At 47.0% G+C, this 19,841-nt stretch overlaps 2 protein-coding genes and 1 long non-coding RNA gene across 6 annotated transcripts in view; 2 read left to right on the top strand and 1 right to left on the bottom strand.

Moving 5' to 3' along the window:
• LOC141075879 (uncharacterized) overlaps positions 1–3,166 on the top strand; it is a 63,275-nt gene extending 60,109 nt beyond the window's left edge. For all 3 annotated transcript variants that reach the window (XR_012227353.1, XR_012227376.1, XR_012227358.1), the window contains exons 2-3: positions 2,590–2,703; positions 2,807–3,166. This is a non-coding gene — a long non-coding RNA (uncharacterized lncRNA). The remainder of the gene's footprint in view (positions 1–2,589; positions 2,704–2,806) is intronic.
• A 4,534-nt stretch (positions 3,167–7,700) lies between these two features.
• On the bottom strand, positions 7,701–14,570 carry RPL6 (ribosomal protein L6). The gene is made up of 6 exons (XM_073562973.1): positions 14,397–14,570; positions 14,218–14,316; positions 13,962–14,105; positions 9,673–9,721; positions 9,190–9,374; positions 7,701–7,887 (listed from the first exon to the last, which is right to left on the bottom strand). The coding sequence occupies exons 1-6, from the start codon at positions 14,544–14,546 to the stop codon at positions 7,735–7,737; spliced, it is 780 nt and encodes a 259-aa protein (XP_073419074.1). The 5' UTR covers positions 14,547–14,570; the 3' UTR covers positions 7,701–7,734.
• A 1,864-nt stretch (positions 14,571–16,434) lies between these two features.
• PTPN11 (protein tyrosine phosphatase non-receptor type 11) overlaps positions 16,435–19,841 on the top strand; it is a 138,730-nt gene continuing 135,323 nt past the window's right edge. Inside the window, exon 1 of one of the 2 annotated variants that reach the window (XM_073562472.1) lies at positions 16,435–16,885. In XM_073562472.1, coding sequence (XP_073418573.1) covers positions 16,872–16,885 — 14 coding nt within the window. In that variant the 5' untranslated portion in view covers positions 16,435–16,871. The remainder of the gene's footprint in view (positions 16,886–19,841) is intronic. The other variant, XM_073562423.1, reaches the window with a different exon arrangement.

Raw genomic sequence — 19,841 nt, 5'->3', positions numbered from 1 at the left:
CCTTAATGTACCTAAACAGTGGAAAACTCCAACAAGTGACCCCATTTTGGAAACTAGACCCATTAAGGAACTTATCTAGATGTGTGGTGAGCACTTTGAACCTTCAAGTGCTTCACAGAAGTTTATAACGTAGAGCCGTGAAAATAAGAAATCCATTTTTTTTCCACAAAAATGATCTTTTCGCCCCCAAATTTTTATTTCTACAAGGGTAACAGGAGAAATCATACCCCCACAGTTATTATGCGATTTGTCCTGAGTACGCTGATACCCCATATGTGGGGAGGAACCACTGTTTGGGTGCATGGGAGAGCTTGGAAGGGAAGGAGTGCCATTTTGGAATGCAGACTTTGATGGAATGGTCTGCGGGCATCATGTTGCATTTGCAGAGCCCCTGATGGGCCTAAACAGTGGAAACCCCCAACAAGTGACTCCATTTTGGAAACTAGACCCCCTAAGGAACTTATCTAGATGTGTGGTGAGCACTTTGAACCTTCAAGTGCTTCACAGAAGTTTATAACGTAGAGCCGTGAAAATAAGAAATCCATTTTTTTTCCACAAAAATTATCTTTTCGCGCCCAAATTTTTATTTTTACAAGGGTAACAGGAGAAATCATACCCCCACAGTCATTATGAGATTTGTCCTGAGTACGCTGATACCCCATATGTGGGGAGGAACCACTGTTTGGGCGCATGGGAGAGCTCGGAAGGGAAGGAGTGCCATTTTGGAATGCAGACTTTGATGGAATGGTCTGCGGAATTCATGTTGCGTTTGCAGAGCCCCTGATGGGCCTAAACAGTGGAAACCCCCCACAAGTGACCCCATTTTGGAAATTAGACCCCCTAAGGAACTTATCTAGATGTGTGGTGAGCACTTTGAACCCCCAAGCGCGTCACAGAAGTTTATAAACGCAGAGCCGTGAAAATAAAGTCTTTTTTATTTCCACAAAAGTGATTTTTTTAGACCCCAATTTTTAGACCCCCAAAGTTGGTAAATAGTGGAAACCCCTCAATTCTTGCTCCAACCCTAACCTCAACACACCCCTAATCCCTAATTCTAACCCTAATCCTAGTTCGCCCTAACCCTAGCCCAACCCTAGCCCTAACCCTAGCCCAACCATAACCCTTAACCCTAGCCCAACCCTAACCCTTAACCCTAGCCCAACCCTAACCCTAGCCCAACCCTAACCCTAGCCTAACCCTAACCCTATCCTAACCCTAGCCTAACCCTAACCCTAGCCTATCCCTAACCCTAGCCTAACCCTAGCCTAACCCTAACCCTAGCCTATCCCTAACCTAACCCTAACCCTAGCCTAACCCTAACCCTTATGGAAAACTGAAAAAAAAAATATTTTTTTTATTTCATTATGTGTGCCTATATAAGGGGGTGATAAACGGGGGGGTTATGTACTATTTTTATTATTTTGATCACTATGATCGTTTATCATAGTGATCAAAATAATGAATGGAATCTGCCAGCCGGAGCCAGCAGATTCCCGGCGGGCGCACTATGCATGCGCCCGCCATTTTCAAGATGGCGGCGCCCATCGGATGACGCCGGCGGGCGCGGGACCACCGGGAGGGGACGGAGGACAAGGGAGAGGTACCGGGAGGGGACCGGGGGGATCGGGGACCCTATTTCTCTATCCTCTGATGTGCGATCACATCAGAGGAAAGAGAGATTAAATGTAAAATCGCGGCTTTTTTTTTTTTGCGGTCGCCGTTATAGGGTTAATAACGGCGATCGCAAAAGCGGGGGTCGGTAAAAACCGACCGATTCATGTTCTCTGGGGTCTCAGCTACCCCTGGCAGCCGAGACCCCGGAGAAAATCCGACACTGGGGGGCGCTATTCACTTAAATCACAGCGCCGTGAATTAACGGCGCTGTGGTTTAAGTACCCTTAATTACCGCCGTTAAAAGGCGTATCGGCGGTCGTTAAGGGGTTAAAATAGTGTAAAAAAGGGAAAAAACAAATATGTACCTTGCTAAGGAAATCCACAAATCCAGATGGTAGAAATGCCAAAGATGAATCGCAGTTGTGACTCCGACAGAATCCAAAACCAGCCTCACACGATACTATCCTCAGCACGCACAAAGGACCAGAATGTAGGTGTAATCCAAGCGCGCTGGAACAATAGATGGGGACGCACTGTGACGTTTTCATTTATTGCTGGGCCACCAATCGGTGCTGAGGGGCATTATTACAAATGAAACCTAGTCCCGCCTGCGCCGCTGACATATGAGTCGCCAACGAGATCACTCGTCGTTCATAAAAGGGGTCAAACACTACGATTCAGACTCACCAGCGAGACGCCAATGATCAAAATACGGTCCTGAACGTTCGTGCGCGATCAGCGACATCGCAGCGGGGGCCACGTCGCCACTACGTCACACGCAGCGACATCGTCAGCGATGTCGCTGCTGCGTCATAAAATCGATGTCGCTTTAGCGATATCGCGAGCGATCTCGCTTAGTGTGACATACCCTTAAGGCAAGTTAACGCTACATACCTTTTAGTGTATGTTTGTACTGTATGATAGTGTGCATGTAAGGAGGTGACAGAGAACCTCATTGATTCCTCTCTCTCCTAGGTGCTGATCCTGAGAATCAAGGGGATTGATAAAGTATTTATGGACGGTCGAGGGGGAAATTGGAAGAAAAATCTTTCCCAATTGGAAGCCAAGTGGATTATGAGGGTGGATTGTGTACGTCCCAAAGGCCTCAACGAGGTTCTGAGCTTTGCTCCGTTTTTATAGTTTATTAATTGTCTGATTATTAATTCGATGTTTTCTTTTTCGTCTTATCCAGGTTTTTCTAGGTCCTTTACTGCAGTGTCTTCTTTTTCCGGGTCCTTCTGATCTTTGGGTGAAATGATCTACCATATCATATATATAACACAGCATTGAAGAAATTTTTCCTATGATGAAAAGAATGAATAACAACTACCATCTATTGTGTCATATAATCCATGTTTGTTCCCCTTTTGGTGTTTGGATTGGTGCGAGATTTCCCAATTTTGAGGGACATAACATAGGGACTATCCCTATATATCATCGTGTGACATGTGTATACCCAACCTTCTCTATACTTAAACTGTTTTGATGTGTTTTTGATATATTGTTATATTATCTTTCAACTTTGTTGTGGATTTCATCATATATGTACCTCCATTTTTATCAAACTGGCTATGTTGTGATAGCCCCCTTCCCCCCATTTCTTGGGGTTTGTTTTTTTATATCTTTGTCCACTAGGGGGACAGAAAGTGGGGATTATACCAACATAAGAATTTTTAGGGTATACACCTAGATATATCCAGTTTAATGTATGCATATAATATATGGATAAGTTTTAAATTGCTTGTGGATATAGTGTCATAACTTCTGTATCAGATGGGTATACTTTATTATGGGTATACTTTATTATATTTCCCCATGGATCCAATTATGACACATATTCTGTGTCATTTTGTGCAACTCAAGCTGCTGTGTGCTATCTGTTATGAGATCACCCCCTGCAGTGAGTGCTCCCGGGAGCTCGGCCGATTACTAGTGGTCATGGACACGCGTCCTTCTTGCGCCGCGGTCCCTGCCTCTCAGATGACGCGTCGCTGTCTGGCCGGTTCCTGTGACGTAGGACGCCGACTCCATGGCTTCTGGTTCTCGGTACCAGCGCCGGAAGTGCCGCTATACTGCATTGAGACCCGGCCTCCGTGAGAACTATTTAATAGCCACATCTCTCCTATTTTCACATAACCCCCGGAGGAAGCTGACGCAAAACGTGCGTTGTGGTTTGTTCTTTCACCCCCAGGTATGCATACAGCACTGTGCTATAAAGTTTGTCCACCTGATTAAGGTCTGTTATGCAAGCGGGCATTGTGCAATCACTATGTGCTTAGAATCTATTATGTGCCAGTATAAGATATTTATATACCTGTTTTCACTCTGTATGCCCTTATTACTATGTGTATAATGTGTTTTTGGTATTTACCCCAGTGGAGGTTGCTGTGATTTATATCACATTATACACCTATTTATAGTACTGGGCACACCGATAGCTATATTATTATTATTTATTGTTATAGCGCCATTTATTCCATGGCGCTTTACATGTGAGGAGGGGTATACATAAAAACAAGTACAATAATCTTAAACAACACAAGTCATAACTGGTACAGGAGGAGAGAGGACCCTGCCCGCGAGGGCTCACAATCTTCAAGTATATGATACATAGTTTTCTTTTGGCTAGCATATTTTGTTGCCTTAGTCATATTTAAACTGAATGCGTTATGCACATTTGCACTTAGGCATGCACACAGCACTTTATCTTATTGTTGTCTGCGGTACATGATCATTGTAGTATTGGATCCATATCAGTGTTTATCTATCATTGTCCTTATTTTGGACGTGTTTGTTAGATATATTCTCTTTTCAGTGGCGCACATGCGCTTAATTTTATATTACTGCTGCATTCTGTATACATGCATTTTGTTACCATGCAGTCCTTTTGTGGATTTGTGCATACCTACTGGGTGGTGTTCACACCTGTATGTCTTCTTCTCCTGTATCTCATGCTATATGGGCACCAATAAAATCTATTTATATTAAGTTGCTTTGTGATGCGCCTTATTCTTCCTCTTTCTTTTTGGATATTTATAATATTGGGAAGGGTGGTTAATATTGAGACCTCTTTAGGACTCTTTGGTAGGCAGTAAGTAGCATACACAGGCATTGGATTCTTGTATCAAAGCAATGTGACGTTTATTTTATTTTCCACATTGTCCAGGTGCTAACTAAATACAGACCCTGGCTACTTCAGACACTGCTGAGCTAGTATCAATTCGATTCCACTAAAGAGCAGTCGTCCATAGCAGCCACTGATACTTGTAGTTTGGTGCAGACGACCTGCGCAGTCTCGTCTCAGAAATTATGGCTTGTCTGTCTGCATCTCCAACACAAATCCATTCTGGTCAGCTTCCCCTCCAGATGACTGACAACACCTAGCCTAGATATACTCAGGGCTAGCCAAGTGATACAGAGCCGGCAGGGGAGGCGGGCCAAACCGCGGCTACTCATAAAGAAGACATGGCACCGGAGCAACGCGGAGGACATCGCCGTGTGCTGGCCGGACTGCCGCGTCCCCGCAAAACCTCCCGAACAGTAAGCTTGACTTAAAAACTTGCTTGACTTGTGTATAAGTCGAGGGGGGTCTTTTTCAGCCCGTTTTTTGGGCTGAAAAACTCGACTTATACACGAGTATATACGGTAATCAGAACCTGTGGCGCTAGGATTTAACCGTAGCTTACCTGGCTTTGCTACAGCAAACAGCACTAGTTATGCAGCGGTGGCTATATTACTCCTACTGAGAAATGTTTAAGCATCCTTTCCTACTTTTTCATATTTGTGTTTTGTTGTCCTTTTCTTCCCGTACATTTGGGATAATGCCTTATTCCTGGTACAGGATTTAAGAAAGCAGGAGTTACATTAAAGAATCAGGGACTGCGAATGCGAGTATATACACCATTTATTGGTTTTTGTTAATACACTTTTGCAATGCACTGTGGTTTCACGTGTGTGTATATATTGTATATATACACACACAATTATTGATGTTATTCCTTTACTGGCATGATTATTCACAATAAAATTCTATTTATGATATGTGGTTTTAATTCTTCTCTTTTTGTCACATTTACTTTTTTCATATTCACACACATTTTCCTTTAGGATCCTTCTTGCTTTTTCATGTTATCACACTACACTGTAAGCTTAGAATTTTTATAATGCATTTTTTCACATTATGACAGCGTGTTTGTGCTTGCATATTTAGGGTCAGATGGTTTGTGTGCAATTATGTGAGCATTTATAACAAATGGCATTTACACAATGATTCATCTTCATTTTGTTTCTTTACATTATTATATCTAGTTCAATATAATTTGCATATAAAGCGTATTAATATGCACACCTATTGAGATTTAAGTAAATACTTGCACCATTTAGCTTTCCTCACTAAAAACACTTTATATTTTATATCTATTACTGTGTTTCTAATTTCACTAGCTTTTTTTCTGCTCTTAATTCCTTTGTGGACGACATTCCCATATATTGACATGGAGTACAAGTTTTTTTTTTTTTTAAGTGAACATTCGTTCGCTGTCCCCATATAATATGTCTGACTCAATACGTAGGTGGTGTAATATTAGCAAATCCTGCCAATTATAAATGTAGTATAGTTTTCTGATTTGCCAGGTCTCTTTCCTCTTATGCAGGACCTTAGGTATCCATGGTTACAATCACTGATACAGTGAGTTAGCTAACTAGTGGTTGTAACCAAGGATACCCCAAGGTCCTACAGTGCAGGCACATAAGGAAAGACATAGCAAAATCAGAAAAACTACATTTCTAATTGGAGGCATTTGCTAATATTACTACATCTCCTACATATTGGGATAGGATCACCCCTTTAATCTCATTCGTACTTGAGCGCTGACCACCGGGTGGCGCTCATAGCAAAGCGGCAACAATCAGAGGTCTCCAAGAGACCTCTGGGTTGTTATGCAAACGCATCACTGACCCCCGATCACGTCACTGGGGTCAGCGGCGTTTAACAGGTTAATAGGTGCAGGTGGATCGCGATTCCACCTGCGCCTATTGCAGGCACGTCAGCTGTTCAAAACAGCTGACATGTCCCGGCTTTGATACGGGCTCAGCGCCGGAGCCCTCAAAGCAGGGGAGAAGTCCAGTGACGGACTGTCTGTCATTGGACATTAAGGGGTTAAGGCCCATGTGGGTCCTTTGTTTTCAGATTTATGTATATTCAAATTGTTCGCTACTATATTCGTTAAGACTTACATAATTCATACTTACCTGATATTAGTCTCTGCAGTTTAAACCTTTTACTTAGTTTTATGCATTAATATATTGCTTGTCAAGAGTTGCATTAATAAAAATTTTATTATGTACAAAAGTATCTTTTTGTATTTATGACATTTATATACTATACTGCAATGGTTGGGTCCCTGGTCCGAAATCCCCACCTCTTTCAAAAGGAGGCCCATCGACAGCAGCCCTTTCTTCCAGTCTGCTCTGTCAATGTGACTATGTAGGAAGCAAGGGAATTGCCTGAATCCTGAGGAGAGATTGCTACAGCAATGAAGAGGTAGCCTAAAGTAGCAGATAACCCTTTTAAATGGTTAAAAGCAGAAATAGACACAGACTATATAACATTGCCAGCATCTGCTTCATATGGAGTTTTCTTTTGCAGTAGGGACTGATAACAGCTAAACGCTTATTGTAAAGTTAGATAGGTCTAAAATGCATCTACAAAACTCCCACCCTACTATATTGTTTTCCCAACTCCATTATCTACAGTGATAGTCAAACTGTACAGTCATACCCAGCACAGAACATGTTAGTGTGGTCCGTCCAAAACAGTCTGAGAACAACCTGCAAGGTACCTTGAACATGCCAACATGTTACATAACTTGAGAGATGCCAGAAGCCTCTGCTGTGTGCATTGTATTTTTACTCACCTGATCTTTTATTCTCCTGATAAGAGCCAGAAATTGATTCATTTTTGCCATTATGGCACCACTGTCTTTTAGAACAATATAATATTAGCTTTTACCAACTTACAGCAGCACAAGGATAGAATAAAGATTCCATGATGCGACAGGGGATTTTCAGAAAACACAAAACCCAAGTAGAAGATGTAAGTCTTTTATTAACTCTGAAGTTTTAGAAGACCAGTTTGTGTGGGTACATTCCGTTTGACAGATAAAACATGGAGCGCAGGTATCCACGAAGCTGGGGCTCTTTCTTGATGACTGAAAGGAGCTGAGAGTCAACAAACTTCTGGTCTGCTTTGCGTTGTTGTGTAACTGCATATTTCTAAGGAGCAGATGAAACAAGGGTCACATACAATGCTCAAAACATTTATGTAGTTTGCTCAACTGAAACGCCTTCCCCTTATAACCACCCTCCAAAAAAAATAAAAACTTAGGTTAATGGAAATCTTACAGAATTCCCAGTGAAGGGTTTTGTAAATCAATGGCACTTTGTTAGTGTTATAGTTCCAGTAATGGAAATCTAAGTGGAGCCCTCTTGTTCTGGTAAGGCCGGTTTCACATTTGCACTTCAGGGCGCAGCGGCGGCGGCCTGCGCAAGGCCGCCGCTAAGCCCCGCCTCAGGCGGTAGCTCCGCCTCCGTGCGCATGGCGCTGCATGCGTCCCCTAGCTTTATCACTGAGGACGCAGGCCATGCGCAGTATGCGTTTGGCGGCGCCGGCGTCCTTTTGACGGTGTGCCGAGCACAACCAAATTGCAACAGGTTGCGTTTGGCGCTGGTCGGCACACTGTCAAAAGGACGCAGGCGCCGCAAAAACACATACTGTGCACGGCCTGCGTCCTCAGTGATAAAGATAGGGGACGCATGACGCATGCAGCGTCATGTGCCCGGAGGCGGAGCTACCGGCGGAGGCGCGGCAGGGGCGGGGCTTAGCGGCAGCCTTGTGCAGGCCGTCGCTGCGCCCTGAAGCGCAAATGTGAAACCGGCCTAATTGATGGTGGTCTAATCTTTTGGTCTCCACTGACTGAGCTAAATTGAATCAGAAAACCAATCGCACTGTGGTCATGTGAAACAAGAATAATAAAAAGACTTAAGCATAACCATTGCTTAATCTTGCATTTCATAAATCAATAGTACACATGAAAATTGTTTAATATATCTGATCTCAAAATCTGCTTCTTTCTCTGCCTAAATTGTTCATTATGAAAATTCTCAATTCAGGTAAAATCTGTATTCAGTGAAGACACATTCACATTACTGAGATGGTAAATGGCGGCTGCTACTGAGAAGATTCTGTATAGATAGAAGGGAGGAGCTCTGCCTCTAGCTCCTTCCTAAATCTACATAGGAGATACAATTCAATCTCAGATTTCACCTGAGCTGAGAATTTTCATAATGACTGATCAATTTAGGCAGCATTTTCTCATCATATATATCATTAATTTGCTTATTTTCATGTGTAGCATGGATTTATAAAATGAAAGTTAAAATGATGGATACTCTAAACTTCTACCACAAACTTAAAGTTGTAAATAGTTTATTTTTTTTTCCCCTATGTACCTGCAGGTTCACACTGGACTGTGCAAAGAAAACTTTTGCTTTGATCCTTTATAAGCAGTTACTTACTTCCTTCTCTGTGTCAAAGATCTCTCCCTCCTGGTGCTTGGGTTTTCTCAGCTTCTTCTTCTTGAAGTAGGAGTCAGTTAGGTGTTTTGGGACCTTGACTTTGGAGATATCAATTTTAGTGGATGTGGCAATGACAAATTTCTGGTGAGCTCTTCTGAGAGGAACTCTATTGATGGTCAAGGGTCCTAATTTAAGACAAAGGAATATATACAAGTTAAAAAAATTAAAATATATGCATCTATTACAAGTGTATAATACTACTTTGGGTTTGTCCCACCAAGTGTATAGGCAAAGTGTCACTCTCCTACAACTCATGCTGTTCAGTGAAGCGATAGCCAGTGTGCACGAGTGCATACTAGATGAAGCAACGTATGGCCTATCAGCATAAGCAATTCAGGATTTGATTGCAGAAACTGAATTCTAGATGATTTGATTAGATAATATATTACAGCCTTGTAGGGAGAAGTGCAGTGTGACACTTACCTGATACCAACAGAAGACCAGTCTGAAGTTGCTTCAGGAAGACAACACGCTGCAAGAAGAAAAAAAAATAGTTAGACTTTGTTTCTCTAATCCAGCAGGAGTCTCCTATGAATTAGTATTGTTAGCCATGAAATATACACCGCCTAACACATAACCTTATAAAGTAATGGACGTAGCAGACAGCAGTCACACAATTTGATAATGTGACTAATGGTCCTGCAGGCATAATCAGTCCAATTTCACAAAATATATTGCATAGACCCAAGCATACTGGATCTACTGGAAATGGAGCTGCTACCCAACCTCTAACTACATCAAATTATGAATGCTTCTATAGCAACAACAGTCTGCAGTGCTGTACAGTCACTGACCGAATTGGGGCCTATGATCCAAATTCCCTTTTGGAGTGAGAAACTGCACAAACACCAGGTGACCAATCTTCCAAGGAGAGGTTGTCTGGGGTCCAAACTAAACCTAGGACCTCAGCGCTGCACTAAAACAATGGTAAACACTGAACGACAGTGCTGCCAACATCACGACTTGCAACAATACCAACATTATATGAAAATTGCTTCTGGCACTCACCAAGTAACCCATCAACGAGCTTTTTCCCAATCTCGAGCAAACACCATTTAGCATGCACGCACAGGTCTCGAGTAGTGATGAGCTCAAGTGTTCATTACTCCAGTTTGCCTAGAGTGCTTGGGTATGCGCAGAGTACTGCGGGCGCTCAAGTGCGAAGTTAGAGTCCCTGCGGCTGTTCGATAGCCACAAAACAGCCTCAAACATCTCACTCGGGCACCCGCGATACTGTGTGTACACCCAAGCACCCTAGTAACGAGCACTTACACTCATCACTAGTCTTGAGGAAATGACCGTGCACGCAAAACCACTTTGGCCTGAAGGAGAACGGCTCTTCCTGGATGTCTGCATAGAATAAAGTGCACTAAAGAAAGGTTCTCTTTTGATAAAACAACCTAAGTGCTACATGCTGCTGCTGAGCACATGCAGCCTGTGATCCCCGTGTATACATCAATTGCGGCCAAGTGTGGATGAAGATGAGCAGTGCTGCTGAAACTTCTCATTTGTATTTGAAACCAGACAACTGTGTACACAGTTGTATCTGGAAACTCAATTCCACCACTGTATATCTGAATATTTTTTTTTATATCTTCAAAAGACAGAATATTGCTGCTAGCACCCAAATATATAATTCCTAATAGAAATCAGTGGAAAACTGGTGCAGTTTTGTATTTATAGCTGCATTTTGCTGTAGCCGTTTTCTTTTTTGGAGTATGCAAAAAAAACCAAAAAAAACAAACAAACTTGAACTGTATGGCAAAAATGAGGTCGAAAAATGGCCAAAGCACAAAGTATTTCAGGTACTTTTAGGCCAGGTTCACACCTTAAATATTTGATGTGAACTTTCCATGATTGTACCAGCTAACTATAGGAGACCAACAAATTTATCTACGTTACAGTAGTCTGTAGATAAACCTGTGGTGTGGATTTTAAAAGGAGTTACAATCACCTGCTCACAAGGGCGATACTGGGAAATCACAAAATAGTGTAAACTCAAATACGCAGTTACAATGACTGCAGAATTCTGGCCCAAGTATGGACAACCCCTTTAAGTTTGTAACATGCCAATACTTCAAATTTATGTTAAGAACCTATAACGCTGCCCTTCACCTCGCCAAACAGACCTACTTCACCACCCTGATATCCTCACTAGCCAACAACCCCAAGAAACTTTTTGACACTTCACTCCCTCCTCAGGCCAAAAGCACAAGCCCCTATCACAGACATTTGTGCTGATGACCTGGCCTCCCACTTCACAGAAAAAATAGATAATATCCATCAAGAAATCTGCTCCCAACCACCAAGTGCTGTGACTCCCATCCCTTCCTGCATCTCCCCTGGCTCACTTTCCACATTTGATCCCATCACAGAAGAAGTATCCAGACTCCTTCTCGTCCAACTACATGCACTACCGACCCCATGCCCTCACATCTCCAGTCTCTCTCTCCAGTCGTCACAACCCATCTAACTACAATCTTTAATCTCTCCCTCTCCTCGGGCATTTTCCCATCATCCTTCAAACATGCCATTGTTACTCCATTACTAAAGAAACCTGCTCTCGACCCATCCTGCACAAACAACTACAGACCAGTCTCCCATTCATCTCTAAACTTTTGGAACGCCTAGCTTACTCCCGGCCTTACCCGTTACCTCTCCACTCACTCCCTTCTAGACCATTCAGTCTGGCTTCCGCCCCCTACATTCGACTGAAACTGCACTCAAAGTGACCAATGACCTTCTGACAGCAAAACGTAACGGTGACCACTCTCTGCTCATTCTTCTTGACCTATCTGCAGCTTTTGATACTGTTGACCACCATCTCCTACTCTCTAGGCTCCAGTCACTAGGCATTAAGGACACTGCACTCTCCTGGTTCTCTTCCTATCTCTGACCGCTCCTTCAGTGTTTTGTTCTCTGGCTCCACGTCATCTCCTCTTCCTCTTGCTGTCGGGGTACCTCAGGGCTCAGTCCTTGGCCCCATTTTCTCTCTACACGGCCCCAATTGGACAGACCATCAGCAGATTTGGCTTTCAGTACCATCTTTATGCTGATGACACACAACTATACACGTCTTCCCCCGACCTTACCCCCGCTGTACTACAGAACGCCAGTGACTGTGTCCGCAGTCTCCAATATCATGTCCACTCTCTATCTGAAACTCAACCTCTCTAAAACTGAACTTCTTCTGCTCCCGCTGTCTACTAACCTCCCTAAATCTGACATTTCCCTCTCCATGGGTGGTACCACAAGAACACCCCGGCAGCAGGCGCACTGTCTGGGTGTTATGTTTGACACCAATCTCTCCTTCACATCCCATATACAATCTCTTGCCGCTTACACCTAAAGAACATCTTTAGAATCTGCCCTTTTCTCACTATGGAAACAAAACCCCTCACTGTTGCATTGATCCACTCCTGCCTGGATTACTGCAACGCTCTATTAATTGGCCTCCCCGTCACTCAACTATCCCCTCTCCAGTCCATACTTAATGCAGCGGCCAGGATCGTCCATCTGGCTAATTGGTACTCGGACGCGTCCGCTCTTCGCCAGTCCTTACATTGGCTGCCCATTCATTATAGGATCCAATTCAAAGTACTTGTTCTCACCCACAAAGCTCTCCACAGTGCGGCACCCCCTTACATCTCTTCTCTCATTTCTGTCTATCGGCCTAGCCGATCGCTGCGCTCTGCAAACGACTTTCGACTAACCTCTGCACCAATCCGTACCTCCCACTCCCGACTCCAAGACTTCTCCCGTGCTGCTCCTATCCTCTGGAATGCTCTACCCAAGAAATCAGGACTATCCACAATTTGCATAGTTTTAGGTGCTCCCTCAAAACACACTTGTTCAGAGCAGCCTATCAGGTTCACTAATCCAGGTCATTCTCTGTGTAAGTGTGCGTGTGTAGCCCATTCACTATCTCCAGCCATCCTTCACTCCCTCAAGATGGCTGGACCTTCATTGTAAATACACAATTGTAAATACACACCTGTACTTTGTATCTCCCTCACCTCATTGTAGATTGTAAGCTCTCACGAGCAGGGTCGTCTTATTTCGTTTTAATTATTGTATTGTTAACGTTGTTACTTATGACTTGTGTTTTGAAACTGTTAAACTGTAAAGCGCTGCGGAATATGTTGGCGCTATATAAGATTATTATTATTACTGTGCGCAAATTCAGGCGATACAATCCTATGCAATGGAAAGTTATTAAAAAAAAAAGCCAAATACATTGATTTTGCTGCAGAAAAATGCATACTAAATATGCCGCATGTGGCCCTCCGTAAAAAGATCCATCTACACATGCAGAGTCCATTACCAAGCATCGTATGCCATCACTGCTGGAAGAACAGCTTTAAATCTAGCTAAGGATCTCCCATCAGGGTCTCCCATTCACACAAGTGCTCACTTAGCAGAGCGCTCGTGTTCTCCATGAGAAAGGCAGAAGCTGACATATTTCAGGATTAACAATGGGATTGGCAGTGTGAAAGCAGACTTGCATGAGCGACATCTCTCCCAAGAATCAGTCGGCCGACACCACTATACACATTACACAGTCAGCTGCAACAGTCAATACCAGCAGGTTCAGCTGACGTTTTCTACAGAGCAGTTATGAATGCACAGTGACATTTCACTGTGCCTTCTCCTGGTTACCGATGCCATCGCTCTACGCTAGTTTCCCCGTTCATGTCCGAGAAGTTACTCGCCTTTCCCCTGTGACGTCCTTGAAGAAGAATCAGCACAGTCCCAGGTGTGATGCTGGAGCGCAGATTGCGCTTGTGCTCGCTGAAGGGTTTCTTGCCGTGGTTCAGAAGCTTACGTGGAACATCTTCAGTAGGATAGTAACGGGGCTGAAAGTAGGAAAACCAAGCAATGTAAAGCCAAGTCATTAGCAAAGGCCTCTTGTTGTACCTGGGCCCCCCAATATGGAGGCAGACATAAGCAGAGAACCACAACACTTACCATTTTGCGCAGTTTAACCACACGTGTTCCACCATTCTTATCTCCACCAACTGTCTTACTCACAGTAGCACGGGGCCTCTCCCGCTGCTTCTTCTCAATCTAAACAAGTCAAAATCAATATTATTTGGCAAGAAAGAAATCAAATTGTATTAATCTGTGTAACAAGCAGCGCTGCTTACCTTAGTCTCAGGGGCCTTGTACTTGCGCTTGTACAGCGCTTTCCTTGCAATCATTGCTGACCGGGAATACTTCCCAATTCCGCGGACCAGTACTGGGTTGCGGCTGCCATGATGCTTCCTGACCTTCTTCACAGCCTGTTCTTCTGCCATCTGTAATGAATAAGCTGGTTAGAAAGTATTAGACTCCAAACCTAAAGCGGATAACTCAAAATCACGAAGGTGGAGAGATTTATAGTTCTCCGGGCATGCGATATCGAAGACCTAGTTTTACTACAGAATCAAAGTCACATCAGGTGGGGGTCCGACAAACATGTGACTGAGCTCCGTGCAATGTGTAATGGCCGATGTTTATCTCCAGCCACTGATCAGCAGGGGACATGGGGGTCCACATCCTCACCCATCTGATATTGGTGAGCAATGCTTAGGACTGGTCATCAGAAGCACCAACTTTCTAAAGATAATTTACTAGACAATTTTTTTTGTGTCAGTTTGAAGTAAATTTCTTAAAAGTTTTATCCTGTGAAGACAAGTTAGGGCCTAGCTACGAGACCCCCCCCCCCACACACACACCAGCAGCGAGACCCCCCCCCCCCCCAACACACACCGGCAGCGAGAGACCCCCCCCCCCCCAACACACAGGCAGCGAGAGACCCCCCCCCCCCCCCAACACACACCGGCAGCGAGAGACCCCCCCCCCCCCCAACACACACACCGGCAGCGAGAGACCCCCCCCAACACACACACCGGCAGCGAGAGACCCCCCCCCCCCCAACACACACACCGGCAGCGAGAGACCCCCCCCCCCCCCCAACACACACACCGGCAGCGAGAGACCCCCCCCCCCCCAACACACACACACCGGCAGCGAGAGACCCCCCCCCCCCCAACACACACACACCGGCAGCGAGAGACCCCCCCCCCCAACACACACACACCGGCAGCGAGAGACCCCCCCCCCAACACACACACACCGGCAGCGAGAGACCCCCCCCCCCAACACACACACACCGGCAGCGAGAGACCCCCCCCCCCAACACACACACACCGGCAGCGAGAGACCCCCCCCCCCCAACACACACACACCGGCAGCGAGAGACCCCCCCCCCAACACACACACACCGGCAGCGAGAGACCCCCCCCCCAACACACACACACACCGGCAGCGAGAGAACCCCCCCCCCCCAACACAACACACACCGGCAGCGAGAGACCCCCCCCCCCCCCCAACACACAGGCAGCGAGAGACCCCCCCCCCCAACACACACACAGGCAGCGAGAGACCCCCCCCCCAACACACACACACCGGCAGCGAGAGAACCCCCCCCCCCCCCAACACACACACACAGGCAGCGAGAGAACCCCCCCACCCCACACACACACGCAGCGAGCGACCCCCCCCCCCCCACGCGCACACAGCAGCACGTTATTCCATATCCTGCAGACGGGGATAACGCGTTTCTTCTGGTCAGGCCCTCTAACACCACAGCTACACAATAACCTGGTGTAAGCCTAGCGACCCTCTGAGTGCCCGTCAGTGTGGCTCCCTGTATCAGTGATGTGCCCGACAGATGGGACAGTCTCTAGACAGGCACTACACCCCACTGCAGACACACACACTCGGCTCTGCTACACCTGACCAGGTCACTAGTGATCTCCGCGGACACACGTGTAACCGGACATAACGAGACAACAGCCCCGGGAGACGCGCACAGCTCGGCCCCGGCATGTACACAGCACCAGGCCGGGACACACTCCGCACTACACCCCCATAACGGGCGATATCGGCCCCGCAGGGCAGCTCCACTATCCGCCGACAGCCCCGGGTAGTCCGGGAGGGCGCAGGCGAGCACCCAGAGCAGGATTACATCCGATTCCACTACCAGGGCCCCGCTCTCACTACAGAACATCCGCCATTCCTACCTTGGCTGAAAGGAAAAAGGGTTAACATCCGGGAAATGGCAGTATAAGAACCCGCCGCTACGTCACTTCCGCCGCACAGGGTTCTGGGGGATGTAGTTCTCTCTCTTGCCGCCCTCCTTTGACGTCACGTTACCGCGACGTTGCAGGAGGAATTAGTTCATTCGGGCGATGTTTTTGTAAATGATCCGGCCGGACTCAAGTCTGATGCGTATTCCGGGAGAGACGTGTACACGGAGGCCAGAGGTTGCGGTTTTCATCCAAACTGACTGTTTCCACTAGTTTCTCCATGGCCGTCCCAGTACGGAGACGCAGCACATAGCATTGCCCGGCGCGTTCTGCTACTTCTGTCATTCTGAGCAAAGTTACCGGAGGGCAGTGTGTGGTGGCGCGGTCTGATGACGTCATTGGTGGCCGCCCGGGTGGTGGAGCTGCTGCTGGAGGCCTGTATCTGATCTTCGCCCGGTTACTAGCTCTACGCTGGGAGTAGCGCCGCTGTGTGGAAGCCCCGGGGCTCCGATCCCAGCAGCCAGGAGAGCCTGCAGCTGAGCTGGTACAATGACATCCAGGAGGTGAGACTGCTGCTGCCCCGGTGCGCGCCCCTCCGCCGCTGCCCCTCCGCCGCTGCCCCGGTGCGCGCCCCTCCGCCGCTGCCCCGGTGCGCGCCCCTCCGCCGCTGCCCCGGTGCGCGCCCCTCCGCCGCTGCCCCGGTGCGCGCCCCTCCGCCGCTGCCCCGGTGCGCGCCCCTCCGCCGCTGCCCCGGTGCGCGCCCCTCCGCCGCTGCCCCGGTGCGCTCCCCTCCGCCGCTGCCCCTCCGCCGCTGCCCCGGTGCGCGCCCCTCCGCCGCTGCCCCGGGGCGCGCCCCTCCGCCGCTGCCCCGGTGCGCTCCCCTCCGCCGCTGCCCCGGTGCGCTCCCCTCCGCCGCTGCCCCGGTGCGCTCCCCTCCGCCGCTGCCCCGGTGCGCGCCCCTCCGCCGCTGCCCCGGTGCGCTCCCCTCCGCCGCTGCCCCGGTGCGCTCCCCTCCGCCGCTGCCCCGGTGCGCGCCCCTCCGCCGCTGCCCCGGTGCGCGCCCCTCCGCCGCTGCCCCGGTGCGCTCCCCTCCGCCGCTGCCCCGGTGCGCTCCCCTCCGCCGCTGCCCCGGTGCGCTCCCCTCCGCCGCTGCCCCGGTGCGCGCCCCTCCGTCGCTGCCCCTGAGTGCGCCCCTCCGCCGCTGCCCCAGTGCACGCAACAAAGAGGACAAAATATCTGAAAACTGCAGTGTGTTACTTACCCTTCTAAAGTCAGTACTTTGTAGAGCCTCCTTTTGGAGCAATTACAGCAGCAATATGGTTTGGATGCGTTTTTGAGTTTTCCAAATCTTACAACGGGATATTTGCCCATTCCTCAAGGCAAAACTGCTCCAGCAACTTCAAGTTAGATGGTTTCCTCTGGCGAACAGCAATTTTCACAGATTTCTGACCACAGATTCGCAATTGGATTAATGTCTGGGCTTTGACTAGACCACTCCAAAACATTTACACATTTCCCCTTAAACCACCTGAGTGTTGCCTTAGCAGTATGCTTTTGGTCATTGGCTTTTTGGAAGGTGAATCTCCATCCCAGTCTCCCATCACTGACAGATTTAAACAGGTTTTGCTCAAGAATATCCCTGTATTTCACACCATCCTTTTTCCCTGTCCCTGCTACCAAAAAACATCCCACACAGCATGATGCTGCCACCACCATGTTTAACTGTGGGGATGTTGTTCTTGGGGTGATGAGCTGTGTTGGTTTGGCGCCAGACATAGCATTTACCTTGGTTGCCAGAAAGTTCGATTTTGGTCTCACCTGACCACAGCCCCTTCCACCATACGTTTGGGGAGTCTCCCATATGTCTTTTGTCAGACTTAAAACGAGCGTTACAATGTGTGTGCAAATAAAGGCTTTTTCTGTCCACTATTCCATAAGGGCCACCTCTACGGAGTGTACGGCTTATTGTGGTCGTACAGACAGATAATTCAGTCTCTGCTTGGGAACTCTGCAGCTCTTTTATTGTTACCTTTGGTCTCCTTGCTGCCTCTGTGACTAATGCCCTCCTTGCCTGGGCTGAGAGTTTTGGTGGGTGGCCCTCTCTTGCCAGGTTTGTTATGGTACCATGTTCTTTCCATTTGATGGTGCTCTGGAATAACATCAGAAATTGGGATATTTTTTATAACCCAACCCTGACTTGTTCTCAACAACTTTGTCCCTGACTTGTTCTCAACAACTTTGTCCCTGACTTGTTTGGAGATCTCCTTGGTCTTCATGGTGGTGTTTGGTTAGTGGTGTCTTTCTTAATGGTGTTGCAGCCTCTGTGGCCTTTCAGAAAAGATGTGTATATCCTGACAGACCATGTGTCACTTAGATTGCACACAGTTGGACGTCCTATCACTAAGCATGTGACTTATGAAGGTAATTGCTTGTACCAGAAATTTTTAGGGACTTCATCACAAAAGGAGTGAATATTTATGCTCATGCCAATTTTTATTTATTTGATCCCTTAAATTTAATTTATTCCTATATTTTTCTCACTTTACTTCACCGACTTCAGAATATTTCGTGCTGCTGCATCACACAAATCAGATTACAAAAATATTTAAATACAGGTTGTACGAGTAATATAACAAAATAGATAGAAAACCAGGGGGTGAATACTTTTGCAAGCCACTGTAAGGCTGCCCAGTTCGTCAGGAGACTCTTGGCCAGTCCGTGCATCGTCATCCATGTTCTGATGGTTGCACAGGGATGTGGGAATGCTGCCTATAACATATATACATTTTATTCACAAGAGGCGTCCGTGGCGACCCCACTGATGGACTCGGGGTCTAAGATGCCAGGTCCAGGTGATGACGTCGTCCAGACCTACTGCGATCACCCAGTTTCTAGGTGTAATGTCTGGCATCTTGCTCTATTTTAGGACAAGCATCCACTCCCTTTCCTGCCCCCCTTGAGATGTTCAGAGGGGCGGCTGCCTGGGGTGGAGTATATGTTGGGCACTTGGTTTGTGGCAGCCTTTTCCTGTCTGTGGTCAGGTTACTACGAGTTGTGCTGTTACTTCTTGCGTGTCTGTAGAGAGGAAGTGTCTGCATGACGGGGATAAAGCAATAAAGACAGATTGCACTCGATTGTTCGTACTTCCTTGAATATGAGAGTAATGGCGCTTTCATATTGTGTTTTGGCACCTGTTCAGTGGCCCATGTCGGAGCTTCCATCTGAACACCCCCCTCCCCACCTTTCACCGAAAAAGTGGAATTCGGACGTGTGCGATGGTGGGGCCATAGAGTAATGGTGCCAGCAGAGCGAACATGCATGATTTTCGGGCATGTATGCCTACTAGAGGCAGACACTCTGACATAGTAGACTGTGCCTGGGTGTCCGTCTCCAGTAGGCATACATGCCCGTAAATGATGTACGTCAGAGCATACGTTCACTCTGTCGGCACCATTGTATTATATTGCCCCATTGTCATCTACGCCACTGAATGGCTTCCTAAACCACTTTCGCTTTTTA

This window comes from Dendrobates tinctorius, unplaced genomic scaffold (genome assembly GCF_039654945.1).
Source record: "Dendrobates tinctorius isolate UK_male_01 unplaced genomic scaffold, ASM3965494v1 ptg000003l, whole genome shotgun sequence".
Classification (NCBI taxonomy): Eukaryota; Metazoa; Chordata; class Amphibia; order Anura; family Dendrobatidae; genus Dendrobates; species Dendrobates tinctorius.
The sequence above is the reverse complement of the archived record's forward strand: the minus strand, read 5'-3'. Positions and strand labels throughout refer to the sequence as shown.